This window comes from Bombus terrestris, chromosome 4, assembly GCF_910591885.1.
Source record: "Bombus terrestris chromosome 4, iyBomTerr1.2, whole genome shotgun sequence".
NCBI classification, from domain to species: Eukaryota; Metazoa; Arthropoda; class Insecta; order Hymenoptera; family Apidae; genus Bombus; species Bombus terrestris.
Genome location: NC_063272.1, coordinates 11956294 through 11970460, shown reverse-complemented (window position 1 = coordinate 11970460; position 14167 = coordinate 11956294). Strand labels below are relative to the sequence as shown.

The 14167-nt window shown below is 36.4% G+C and overlaps 1 protein-coding gene across 1 annotated transcript; it reads right to left on the bottom strand.

Annotated features, from left to right (window-relative positions):
- Window positions 1-1042: 1042 nt before the first annotated feature.
- Window positions 1043-13485, bottom strand: LOC100644599 (endothelial zinc finger protein induced by tumor necrosis factor alpha). The gene is made up of 6 exons (XM_003394974.4): window positions 13077-13485; window positions 12004-12159; window positions 5863-6104; window positions 5421-5710; window positions 5042-5333; window positions 1043-4273 (listed from the first exon to the last, which is right to left on the bottom strand). The coding sequence occupies exons 1-6, from the start codon at window positions 13215-13217 to the stop codon at window positions 3994-3996; spliced, it is 1401 nt and encodes a 466-aa protein (XP_003395022.1). The 5' UTR covers window positions 13218-13485; the 3' UTR covers window positions 1043-3993.
- Between the last annotated feature and the right edge of the window lie 682 nt (window positions 13486-14167).

Below are 14167 nucleotides of genomic sequence, written 5' to 3'. Positions count from 1 at the left end.
TAGACCCTAACAAATTTACCTCATGAAATTTGTACAATATTCGTCTCTTAATAGTCATCTCCTGGAACGCCATACTTTTGTTGTCTCACCTATCCGTTATCGAATGCAACTGGCACGTCATGTCAACTACGCCCAGTTCGAAACGGAAGGAAAGTTAGGCAAAGACAAAGAAAACTTAGACAAAGGGACAATTATCTTATTATGCTGGCTCGCGAATAATACCCATGCAGTTGGAACGAAAATAAAAATGTAGTTGAACAGGGCGTCCGTTTATCAGTATTCGTAATACGGGTGCGGCAAGGCAAACCGGCCGTATCGGAGCAGGAACTCGATATCCTTAGTAGTGGACCGAAAGAAACGCATACCGTAACGTTTCGCGTCACGTCGATGTCCTTTAAGAAAGTCGATCACGGAGTTAATTTATGGCCAAACGGGTGCAGTTCACGCTGGATGCAGCATGCGAGGACCGGTTACATACTTGTCGAGCCACTTGAATGCCCTGCATCCGTGTTACATTTGGTCATTTTATCCATTTTTTTCTTTTTCCATTCTACTGTCATAAGTTGATAGATAGAATTATGACAAGCTTTTAAGCTTTTAGTACGTTTCAACATAGAGAAATTAGTCGCTCGTATACTGAATTTTTATTCAAACTCGTAGGTATTTTTATGGAGACAACCTGTATAAGAAATATGTCTTATTCTCTGAATATCATAAGTGATTTACTTCGAAAATACTTGTATATCATGCACATCTTGTAAATTTTTGGAGATTTAAATTTCCTATAAATACATAAATATACCCAATTTAGTTATCAAATAGCTTATTTATAACAAATATCAATTTCTGAAGTTCGATTAATTTAACGAAAGGAAAAAATATTGTTGAATAATATTTATAATATGAATAATGTTTTTTAAAATTCTTATGCTATAAAAAACAAATAAGATAGGAAAACTATTATGCCATGTATTACATTACACGTTTCTCCAATATTAATTCAAAATCATTCGAATATATTTCAGTAATGTGAAAGGCAATGTTTTACTTTTTCAGTTGTCTTTTATTTATAAAGGTATATTGGTTATACATTTCGTTTCATGATTATGGCAGTAATATACTGACTCTGATTAGCTGCGCGTGACATCAACAGTATAAAAGTAATCTAAAAACAGCTGCTAGAGGCAGTGGCATCAATCATTCACTCCTCACAACAGGAAGAGATAGAAAATAATAGTAATAAAACAGGAAATAAAAAAAAAAATATAAAAGAACGAGAAGAACAACTCTCATCTTATCTATATTAAACTTATATAAAAATTCATATGCCAATGTGCCTCCTTAACACGTTTCAATTTCAAATGATCAAAACGAAATCGGATAAATCCCAGAGAAAAGGCACTATACGTCTATTAAATATAATATTCCACTCTCGATCGTACAAAGTATCACGATTATAAATCATTACGCTTTACATCGCATAAACGTTTCATTTCCGCATGCAATTCTCCTCGAAACAAGAAAAAGAAAAACTTTAGAAGAATCGCTGAATCGCGTTAGATCCTCGATAGACATATTATTGCAATCTCTACAAATTTACATTTTCATCGACGGCGTGCAAGTGGCAGGCATAATTTTTCAAACTACGTCATGCTGCTTTCTGGTACTCTTCGTTCGTAAAAATCAAGACCGTAAATTAGTTTTCATATTTGCACCTTCGTGTCGGTTATTGTTACACTCCGTTTAATCGCTCATTTTAATCCCTTTAATCACCTCCTTTTAATTCTTTGATTTTCTATCACTGATTCATTGTGACATCAGACACAATAGACGGACGTGGGAAAAGTGGAAATCCGCTTACACGAATCGTTCGGCTTTGTATCAAATTTTCAACGACAATGAAAATCAGCGCTTCCGTGCCAGTTAAGAGTAAACCATAGAGCGAGTAACTTTCTTGCTCATCGTTCCAACTATTCTAAATTCATACAAACTATGTAAAAGATGTTTCTCGTTAACTGCATTAGAAGAAAGGCCGGCATTTTTTGTCTTATTTTTCTCCATTTCTTTTACATTGTTACTAATTAAGCCGCTATAAACGGTTATTGTTTATGCATATTTATCGCGCGAGTGTCAGCGAACGTTTTCTATCAAAATTACTCGCAAAAGTCCTCCTTTTCTGTCTTTTCATTTACATTTTGTCTTCATCTTTTGTCTTTGTCCTTCCTTTTCTTCGTAACAATCGCAACTATTGTCGATACAATTAACACTATATTGCACTAGTTAGAATTATACAAAATATATACCTAACGGTAGGTATAGCTTTTTTTCTTTTTCTTTCTTTTTGAAGTATACCATTTTAGGCACCGTTATCCTGGAAGTAATTTGGATCGAAAATATGCCGGAAATGAGTCGTACGTGAGGCAGGAGGCACGGCAGTTTTAGCAACATTATGTTCTCGCGCTGACTATATAATGTTCTATTCTAAAGACGAGAGGAAGAAAGCGCTGTAGAAGCGAATCCTATGAAGTTGGAAGAGACAGTTTGTTCACAATGCATGTCTCTCGCGGGCACTCGACGAACTAATATTGTGAAACGATATTGCTGCAAATTTTTACATTGAATAATAAGAAAAAAAGCGTACGAGGTTTTCATTGATTAAAATTGAATTGGAAATCGATAAAATGCAATAAAAGAATGTTGAAAGATTAAAAGGCTTTAGATACTCCAGCTTACAAGTACACGTACTTATAAGTACACTTTTGTTCTTTTATGTTCTCATTAACTGTAATAAAGCGAAAGTCTGTCGTATATGTAATGTAAACCCTTCCCTGGTTAAGTACATATTCATACTTCAGGTACCAAGGATAATCATAACAATAAACAAGTTTTTAAGCAAACAGTAAAAAAATCTGCTTGATCTAGAATATAGATCTACATTATAGAATATAAACATCTGGGGATGTTTTGTCATATCCGGTAATATTTTTGTGTATCAACACTTACGCTACACAACAATAAAAACTACACGTTTGGTATTATAAATCGATAATGTGGCTAATAATACATCGCCTTTGGAAGATCAATGAATTTCATTTAAAAGAGAACAAAAATAATCATATAATTAGAATATAATCTTAACAGATAGTCAAATAAATGATTTTTAAACTAGGCAAAAAAGTCCTATTTAAAAAGAATTTCTTAATTAAATAATATTCCCGCAAAGGCAATTATATGCAACATCACATACGCCACGTTTTAAAGCGCAATGTATAATTTTAAAAAAATAATTACTTCGAAACAATAAAATCTTCAGATTATGAAACATATGAATCAGGTCGTTGATCGTAAAATGTGTAAAAGAACTATAATAGCATTGAGAACAAACCTGTACATTACATGGCAGATACTGCTAATGGCTAAAGATAGCGGGAAGCTAGCTATGTAGGAACGTATACTATTAAGTAATCATACTTAAATATTGGCGCAATAGTATAATCTCTTACCATATAAATCAGTATCGCGTCAATACCTAAATACCTGACGAATATAACGTATGTCCCAATTTATTATATATAACATTCGGGATACACAGTAGTACTCCTATGTTAATTCGAGATCTTTAATTTAGGTGATATGTGCAATGCAAAAAATATTGTTCTCTGTTATTTTCTGTAAGTAGTACACTTTATGTTTATTGACTTGTGATCAACTATCGGACGAACGAATTATGCGATATTCAAAGAATTCGTTCAACAATTTTTAAAAGCTGTATTTAGTTTTCTTTGCAGCGTGAAATAAACGATAAACTGTGTGTATCCGTTAATATTTATAGGAAAATATACTACTGTGTATCTCTCGTTATAAATTAGTACATATTCATTACAATCACAATACGCATGACATTCTATGCAGAAGTTCTGGTCAAAATGGAGTAGAGAACTTGTACTATGGTAAGACACGAATCGATGGCGTATAATGACAGGAAGGATAATTCTAGCTGCATAATCCCGAAGGATCAACCAGTCCACGCGCGATCAATTCAGCCGTTGCAGGATCGCTTCCTTGTTTACCACTCGAATGCTGAGATGGCGTTTGCTGCGCGTGAGGTTCGAAATGGGAACGTACGTGGAACATAAATTCAGCCTTATCTGTAAAATCTGTACGGCACATAAGACAGAAATGCCTCTCAGATGCGTACGCCTGCGGAGGAGCTGTAGATCCCGGGAAATATGGTGCTGCATGTTGTGGCGGAGCCGATGCCTCCAAGTGAGAACTATAACAGAAAATGTTCAATTACACAACAATAAATTATCAAATAATTAATATCAATGTCATAAAGAGTCAATCTAGACTAAAGTCAATGTCAAATAATAGAGATTTTATTATATTCACAATTATTATTATTATGTACCGTTTTCATATGCGTATATCATCATACGTATATTCATATGTGCGTATTTCTGCAGCTATATAATAGAGACAAACGTATCTACTTTTACTGTTAATTTATAATCAAATGAATGAATAGTTAGATAAATATTTTTGTCATATCGTAATATACCTACAAAATTAAGTGTACATTTATAAATTATATTATAAGCTAATATTAATACTTCAAAACTTAATCATAATTTGCAAATAGTGTTTTCTTAGTAACTTATAAATCACTGAAAATTTTAATGATGATGTATGTATTTTGAAATAAATACGTTCATTACTAACAGTTAGAAATATGTCCTTTCTATTTTCTTCTCAATTATTTGTAACATTTTCCCAACATATCTAGAATTAAATATTGCCAAATAATATAATTATATTACTTATATATTCCATGAATTTCTATATTAAAGCTATTATAATAATTGCGTACAAAAATTTTTCGAAATTTCTTATACGCTAATGAATATTATATTTAATAAAAGTATCTTCTATGAATAAATATTATTTCTCTTATCTTCTTTCCAAGTGAAAATATTGTTTTAGAATAAAATTTTAAATATTTATATTTACTACTACAGATGTAAATATGAACAGAAATTACCGAGCATGCTGCATCCACTCGTCTCTTGTGGCTAATGCTCGACCGCATAATTCACACGCCCAACTAACTGGTTCTTCTTTCAACTTGTGTATAGTATCCTGCCGAGATTGTTGCTGCTGCTGCGGTTGTTGTGCCTGTTGCTGTTGTTGCTGAGCTTGTTGCTGTTGCTGCTGTTGTTGCTGCTGTTGATCCGAATTCGGAGCTGTAGGTGTAGAAAGTGGCGCCACTCCCGGTCTGTGTCTCAACTTGTTCATGTGAATAACTAGTTTATCTCTGCGGGCAAATGCTTTACCTAGAAGTAAAAGCCGTAACATCAGTTGAACTCAAACAAGTACATAAATTATCGTACAATGCAAAGCAACAGTTTAGACACACTTACCGCAAACTTCGCAGGAATACGGCTTTTCCCCTGTATGAATACGCATGTGAATAACGAGTTTGTCCTTACGAGCAAGACCTTTGCCGCAAACGGTGCAGGCGAACGCCTTTGTCGCCGGTTCACCTGTATTTGTGGCCTTTGACGCAAATCCCGGACGAGACGTTACATTGTTCGTAGTTCTTAATGGCTGATTTACTGTAGGTGCTCTACTCCCAAACTGCTGATCCATTGCACCAGGAAATGGAGGCATTACACCACCAGGGCGCATTGCTGCTGAGTAATCTGGAGACCTATTTCGAATTTTGCAATCAATATTTGAACATTTCTATTCTGACAGATAATAATTACTGTGCCTCTTATTATAAAAAAAAATTATTTCAACGAATCGCATAACAATCTCACTTCTTGTAAGATTTGACACTAGTATAAAAAGAAAACTTACCATGTTCCGATAGAGCGGAGTACACGTACACCGTCGTCATAACCTAAACCATCGTCGGGCAAGGTAAAGGTTGGATTAGGTGTCTGAGGTGTCGCAGGTGGACCAGGGCCAGCAAGCCTCGCTTGGGCAGCTTGTTGTGCCATGTGTTGCTGTACTGCAGCATGAGCCACAGCATGCGCTTCCACATAAGCCGATCGCTGTTGTTGCTGGCTACCATTAGACATCTTGTCCTTATCAGTACCCTATTAATTGTTGTTTTATTGTTGCATTATATTTTGTACCAGCATAAGACGTTTTTGAGAAGGATAGGTGCCTTCTTAAGTTTTAAACAAATTTTTTCTTTGATTAGTCATTGAAACCGAGCAAATTAGATGTTAATTTGTAGATGATAAGAGATTAACTGACCTTAGCAATTTTTACTTTTGTGATAATTTGAAAAATGCCTACTATCAGGTATTCTGCATATTAGTAGTTCTTAATAAGCATATGTATATAATTGAACTATTTTTTCAACGATTAACAGTATAACCAACAATAGTAGCTTCTTAAATTTATAAAATTTTTATTTTTTAAATATTTCTATAGCGACTTGTAGATCCCGTTATGGTGGCTACGTGATAAAAGGACCATTAACTATCATACCAGCTACAAGATAAGATATATAAAGCTTCTTGTTAAAAATTTAAAGCGATTAAAAAGAACTGATGCAAGGAGATCGATTTATTTCAAATTTCAAACTGGACTTTCTCAGAAATGTTGCTATCACGAATTATCAATTTAGTTGAGCAACATGCGGATCATGCTTCCAGAGATATCTTGGTTGTATAAAAATACCAGATTAATTAGGTTAATAAACTTGATTCGTATTAAAACAATCATAAAATATAAGATTATGTAAAATCATAAAAAACGAGATTGTGGTTAAATTCATTATAAACGCTGGAGATACTAAATAAGTGGGGAAAATGGCCATTGTATTAGCAAAATATATTTGCAAAATACAATTATCGACACAATGCGTTTATTTGATTGTAAAATTGAAGGAAATCTGTAAGAATGAACAGCATTTTGCGACATTTCTATCAATTCGAGCACAAAAGCGTAACAGCTTCGAAACCGATATGGGAAAACGATTAATCACGGGAACTGAGCTGAGCGGAGCATGCACGAAGCCGCACTCGGTGCCAAATATCTATTAACGATAATCGATATTTACCAGAAACTGAGTTTCAAATAATTCTTCAGCTAAATGGAACGTATTCGATTCCTTGTGAACTGATGTGAAACGTAATTAACGCTTTCCAGAAATAAAAACTTCGGAGGAATATTTTTCAAGTAAAAAAATGATGGAAAAATTGGTCATGCAATTTCCTCTAAAAAAACACTAATTGTTTGTGATAATTGATGAAATTCTCCTAATAACGAAGCATTAAGTTTTTCAAAAGTAAAAATTTTTTAAGGAGAATTTTAGAGACAAAGTTCAAAAATATTCGAACTGATAAGAAAATTCAAGTTACATAATAATATTCAAAAATCGATAATTATTCGAAGTAATTATTGAGATCGATCTCGACGAGAATTTACGTAGTAAATTCTCCAAAAATTGAAACGTTTTGTAAAAGGAATTCTAAGGAAAAGTTGTAGATATTCAACAAGCTGATTAAAAAGTGAAAATCGTGCAATAATCTCTGAAAGCCACTCGTAGGAATACAAGAACATTGAATATTTAATGTAAATTGCTGATGATTAAGAAATTGGATAAAAACCGGGGAAAATTCTAATATACTATAAAAGAAGCTGTGGAGAAATCAAAATTTCGTCCACGTGACGTTGGTTCGCGACACGAAGGTATCGGAACAAGCCGGACAGAATGGTCGTATCGCCGAGAAGCATCACAGAAGCCTGTATCCCCCAGAGACGACATCGAATACATAAAAGACAGGGACTTTCGAAGGAACCGAAAAGATCTGTTCACGTAGCCTGCTCCGTCAAGGTCCTCCGGGAAAGAACGATGACCGAAACGAGAGAGACAGGAAACGAGAGTGAGGGAAGAACGACCGGGAAGACGAAAGAAGGGAAAGAAAGAAAGAAAAAGAGAGACGAAGAAAGAAGTTAGCTTACAGAAAGGCAGACACGAAGGTTCCCACAAAAGACGAGCAAACGCTATCGGGCCGATCTCCCGGCTCACGTACCTACACACACTTTGTTCCCCTGCAGAGGCCGAGGAAAACCGCACGGTCCCAATCGACTCACTGGGTCGGATGTCCTCGAGGAAAGATATCACTGACACCGTCACAAGGCGAGCAACTCAACGGCACATCACATCAGTGTCCATCACGCGTCGTCATGCCGCCCGTTCTGCTGGGAGTTTCTGAACTGGGTGAAAAAAATTGAGCGGCCACGAGGCTCGTCGTCCAGACCGGAGGTGGCTGGTAGAGACCAGAACACGTTAGCCTTAGACTCCGATAACGAAGAATTTTTAACGCGACAATGACGATGAAAAGAACAACGGAAACTCTATGACCACGCGCGTTCCTTCTTTTCGCGACGCCACGAAAGAATCTCGCGTTTTACGGGGCAACCAGAGTGTGTCCCGCGGAGCTAGCCGCCGATTCCCGGCGCGGGAGGATGCAAGGACAAAGAGACGAAAAAACGTCTGGTCGAAGCAGAGGGGATAACCCTCTAGCGAGAGAGAGGGAGGGAAGGAGAACAGAGAGGGTAAGAAGAAGGAAAGAGAGCAACGACCAGTCGACTGGAGAAAGAACGAGCTATATTCAGAGGGAACGAGGGAAACGAAGCGACTAAAGAAAAAACCGGAGAGAAAGAGGGACAGAATGTGTATGTGTGTGTGTGTGTGTGCGAGAGGGGGAGAGAGGGAGAGAAAGGGAGAGATGAGATAGCCGGTGACACACGGATGCAGCGCGGCGTAACGATATCGAGTGGAGGTCTCCACGGAATGCACCGTGGCGATGTGCTGTGGAGAGCAAGACCACACAGGGTGCACCGATCGGACGAAGACAAAACAAGGAGGAAGAGACGGAGGGAAACGGAACGGCGACACTCGGGTTATGGAGCCAAGTATGCGCGAACTTGGTATAAACGGTTCTATTCGATCGGTGAGACTAAGCGCGTCCCGGTGAGCAAGCGAAATTGGCGCGACTAGGTGCGGGAACAAGCACCGAGCGATACTGAACCGGTAGAAGGGAAAGAAGAATAGGCACGGGAGAAGCGATATGCGGACGAGACGGCGCGGTGCAACGATATCGAGTGGAGATCCCCGCGGAATGCATCGTGGCTGGCGCGACGACGAGAACACGCGCGAGAGAGAGAGACAAAGAGAAAGAAAGAAACAGAGCGAAAAAGAAGGGGAGATTCGGAAAGCGAGAACGAGAGAAAGAAAGAAGGGAAAGAGAAAGAGAAAGGCAGGGACGCCCTAGAGAGGCAAGTATGCGCGCGAAGAGACCTTCGTGTATACCTTGTGTCGTATACACAGACTACCGAGTCACTCGCTTGCCGGATACACACAATGACGGAAGAGAGTAGCGTAGCACCAGTCGACGGCGGCGTCGGCGGCGGCGCTCTGCAGTGCGTCGGCCCGCTGACCTTGACACTGACATTGACTAAGCGAGCGACTGAAAGAGAGTAGGAGAGGACAGAGTCAAATAGAAACAGGCAGATAAGGAGACAGAGAAAGACCAGAAGGAGTGACGTATCATTGGATGCTATATATGCGCGATTAGGCGAAACTAAACACGATACATAAACGCGAGCAGCCACCTAGCAGTATACAAGTACCGTTCGCTTCCTCTGCTTTCTTTGCTCCCTAGCTCTCCTCGGTTGACCGCATCAACGATCAACCGGGTAACGAGACTTCGTCGGCCGTTTACGACGGGGTATTCCAGACCTCGAAACAGGTTTTCAGAGGTGTACAGGTCTGCTCCTCGTTGCACCTGTGCCCGGGACAAGGAGATCCAACGGGCCAACTAGCAAGGGAAGGGGATCGAACAATCTTGGATTGGGGAGCGACGAGACGCGTAGTGGAATAGAGACAGAGGGGAGCTGGTGAAAGAAGGACAGGGGAAGGGTAGAAAAGAAGACGAAGGTAAAGGAGAGAAGGGAACGGAGATGTTGTACCCGTGAACGGAAAAGAGTGAGAAAGAAGGAACTAGGCGAGACGTCGAAGAAAAGGAGAACTGACTTTCGCTTTCTGTGCGCGACGCAGCCTAGCCATGGAGAGTCGATCAATAGCGCCGCGACGGTTGCACACACGTATACACATACAGGCACACACATGCGTGCCTTTTACAAACCCTCTATCCCGACTGGTCTCGTGATCTGTCTCTCTTTTGCCCTATCTGTTCATCCGTGTCTGCTTATCTGTATATTATCCCCTCCAGCTGCGTTCTCTGCACGAGGAGTCGCGTGTGTGAGGGTGGAATTATTGGGATCATGCTTCGTTGGCTAAGCAAGGGGTGCGAAGGAGGAATAGAGAGAGAATCAAGGACCTCGAGCTACCGATCAGCGACGCCCCTCGTTCCCTCTCCTTCCTTTTAGTTGGTTGCACGGTTTCGCATGGCCCTCTCTCACCCTCTTCATCTGCTGCGGTCTCTTCTCGCGCGCGCGTTCGTACGCTTATCGAGCATAGTACAGAGGCGAAATCGGCACGAAAGAAGGTGGAACGGAGAGACAACACTGGGCAGAGGTGGTAGAACGCGAGCGCGTGTCGCGTAAAGGGCTTTTTACGCCGCTCGAAATGTGGAACTCGTGTCGGCCACCCATTCGACGCATAAAGTCACTTTAACGCGTCATGTCGGAAATTGCCACCCGAGTTTACGAGCTTGTAAAGAGTCTCTGGTACTTCCTAGAATACGTACGACCCCCATCGTACGGGGATAGCCTGATTCCTTCTGGCTATTCGTGTCCGGCTCGTACAACGATAAATTTTCCAATGTTGCCCTGGAAAATATTCTTGCTCTCTCTCCCTCTTTTCTCTTACTCGTTGCCTCCACGAGATACCGTGAGCTTTATGTCAGACCTTTAATCTACCTTTATTAAGCGCGCTGTCTCCTCCATTTGTAAGGCACTTGCTCCCAGTCGTAAACCACGTGCTCTCGCGAGGATATTAAACGCGCCTGATGTGTCTCATGAAATCAATTAAGAGCAAATAAACTGGTGTCCCATAAACAAGTATTCCTACGAGTTGCTCGTTTGTTGCTATATTTAGTGGTAACGTTATAAATATACTTTTAACCAGACTTATTGTGTTTAAGTGAATATACAGACGTTCCATTCATGCGAGCAAAATATACATTTTTCTCTTTATAGATTAAAAAAGGGTCATATTATACATATAATTTAATCTATTATTTTTAACTATATAGTTTAGTGTCGTAGATAATAATAAGCATTGATCGTTGTGATGTTGGTCGATGTGAAAATAATAATGGGATGTATAATTATTGTTTCGGTATTAAAGATATTGAAGAAACAGTAACATGTGTTTTAATTTATAACTTTCAAGAAATCCGTGAATGTTTGTTTTTGGAGAAATTAATTTTTGAGAACATTTTTGTTTATTATTTTGAGTCATGCACCATTATATGCATCCATAAATTTATGTATAAAATAAATTTAGATTTCTGTTGAACCTTTGTCAGTAAAACATATAAATGCATGTCAATAAAACAAATAAAAGCATACATAGATTATTATCTATTCATTTTCTATGTAATATAAAAACCTCATATTTGTTATTCATTTTATAAAATATCTAAATTATTATATAAAAATTTAAATAATTATGCTGCATATTTCTAAATTTGTTTGCAATAATATTTCTATAATAAATATTATATTTTAAATTTATATTTACTTAGCTTCTAACATTATAAATCAAAATAAAAAATTCATATGTAAAGAATTAACATCCATATTTAGCTTAACTCGTTTATGCATATATTAAATAATCTGATTTATGTAGAATTAAAATTATTTCAACAAAATTAGAATTAAAGTTCGTTCATGCTTTTCTCACATTTCATAATGAGAGAAATTTTATTTGTAGCTATTCATTCACGAATTACTTAAATTATTAATTGCTAATTAAATGAATTACAGATTAATTTAAACATTTAGACTAACCTGGTTTACCGATGCAGCGAGGTGCTTCAAACTGTCCGCGTAATTTTTTAACACAGTATCGGTCGTCATGCAGCTCACCCGAAACTCGTAAAACATATCCAATTTGTATACGCATCTCTGACAAATATTTTTGGGCAAAGCGTCCTCTTTCGTTATCTGTGATAATATTATTGGTTGAATATTTTGTTTGTAGAAAATATAATCTCCAATATATATATATATATATATATATATATATATATATATATATAAACATGTTAGGTTACATATGTTTGAATAGGATATCCATACGCTTTATAATATTTTGTTAAAGAAATATAAACATAAATATAAATAAATATATATATATATATAACATAGTTAATTGAAATGAAATTCAGAAAATAAAATTCCAACAGTATATTTACATTTCTATAACAAAACATTATAAAGTGTATGAGTACCTAATTTAAACATATATAACCTAACATGTTTGACTAGTCATAATTAACATTTTTTAAATAAATAATAATTTTAAATTATTGAAAGGTTTTCCGAGTTACTATATATCTCCCTTTTTTTGTAAATAATCAACTTTTACTTCTTAATTGCCTTTATTAGTATTACAATTAAGAAATATCACAATAACCTAAAAAGTGACTTATATAGATTATTATATGTAAAAAAATATCGTGTAATAATTATAAATGTCAACATATAAAATCATTAAATACGTAGCCTAAGTTGTAATTGTTGAAAATTTCTGTACTTGTAAACTAAAAAACAGAATTATTATGACAGACCATTCAAAAATTAGTTTGCGACTCTTCTTTCCAAAATAATCAATGAAAATTTGTATTATTTTGCTTCCTATTTCATTCAATATTTTTACGACATAAACTTCTAATTAGAGCAATGATAAAACGTATTGTAGCAGGTTTCTACAGTTCTCTATTTCCAACATCCTATACACACTCGTTCTAACACAACGTTGTAACATAATGTTTACCAAAGAGACAAATATTAGTTAAATTTAACAATAATGACAGTAAATGTTAACTAATTTTACAAATACAATGAGAAATATGACTTACTACAGCAGGAATGCAGGAGCGTATTTTAAAAAGTAATTGTCTCTGTTCGCCTTCTTTGTCGAAAATTTGAAGCTGGTGATTGCTCTTCAACGAACATAATCTACACAATTCAGTGAAACTGAAATCTTCGTTCATTGCCATTCTTACGATTCACGATTAAACACAAACGCTGAACAATTGTTAGGTTATAGTGTCTGTGAGGTGTATTTCCACGCACTTTTTCGAGACAACGAAGGTTATCGAGAAAGTGGCACAGAATTATTATCCGTGAACGTATCGAGAAATGAAAGTTGGCTAAATTTTTAAATATTAAAAAACTAGAAGTTTCTAACAATATTAAAGTAACGCCACCATTTCTTTCTTGCCGTTTCACTGTTGTTCAGCGTGCAGAATGCCTGGCCCCACATTGCGCGAAGCTTGGCCATCTGGTGGGTGGAGGAGCTAACAACGAAGGGTTGCGTATGATGGTAAAACAGGTAGAAACAACAACGAGAGCAGCAAAAGTTTTTAAATAAATTATTTGACTAAATTACTAAAATTAAAAAACTTCGATTATTTATTTTATATTTTTATTACAAATTATATATAATGACTGAAAATTATGGAGTGATTCCATAGATTGTACTCTGAAATGCAGAAAAAACATTTACAACTTAATATTATAAACTTTATTTGGTATTTAATACAAAATTAAATCTACTACCATAGTTCAATGATATTGTAGTAAGTTACTGTTAGAAAATCTTTAATTCATTGAATGAGACGTAATTGCTTGGACTAAAACTGATACACATATACACATAATATAGTAAAAATGAATAAAACAGTACTTCATTTTAGCGAAATATCATTTAGTAGCTTTTACAAATAATTCTACTAAAATAGGTAAAACAGTAATGTAATTGCTATGTGAAAAAATAAAGTTTCTAATCGCAGAAAAGATATTTTCATCCGAATAATTTTAACTATGAATTGAAAACTGCTAATTAACCGTTCTGTATGTAATTTGATATTTTCTGTGTATATATATAATTACGCACACGATAGAATTTATCTTGTCTCTATGTATAAATTCCAAGTTGTCAAATGAT

Bases quoted from the DNA above. Each gene is read 5' to 3' on its own strand.
- LOC100644599 (XM_003394974.4), bottom strand. From the start codon at position 13,217: ATGGCAATGAACGAAGATTTCAGTTTCACTGAATTGTGTAGATTATGT. The intron at 12,160-13,076 runs GTAAGTCATATT...ATATTATCACAG, and splicing joins GCTCCTGCATTCCTGCTGTA to ATAACGAAAGAGGACGCTTT. The intron at 5,711-5,862 runs GTAAGTTTTCTT...AATTCGAAATAG, and splicing joins CTCCGCTCTATCGGAACATG to GTCTCCAGATTACTCAGCAG.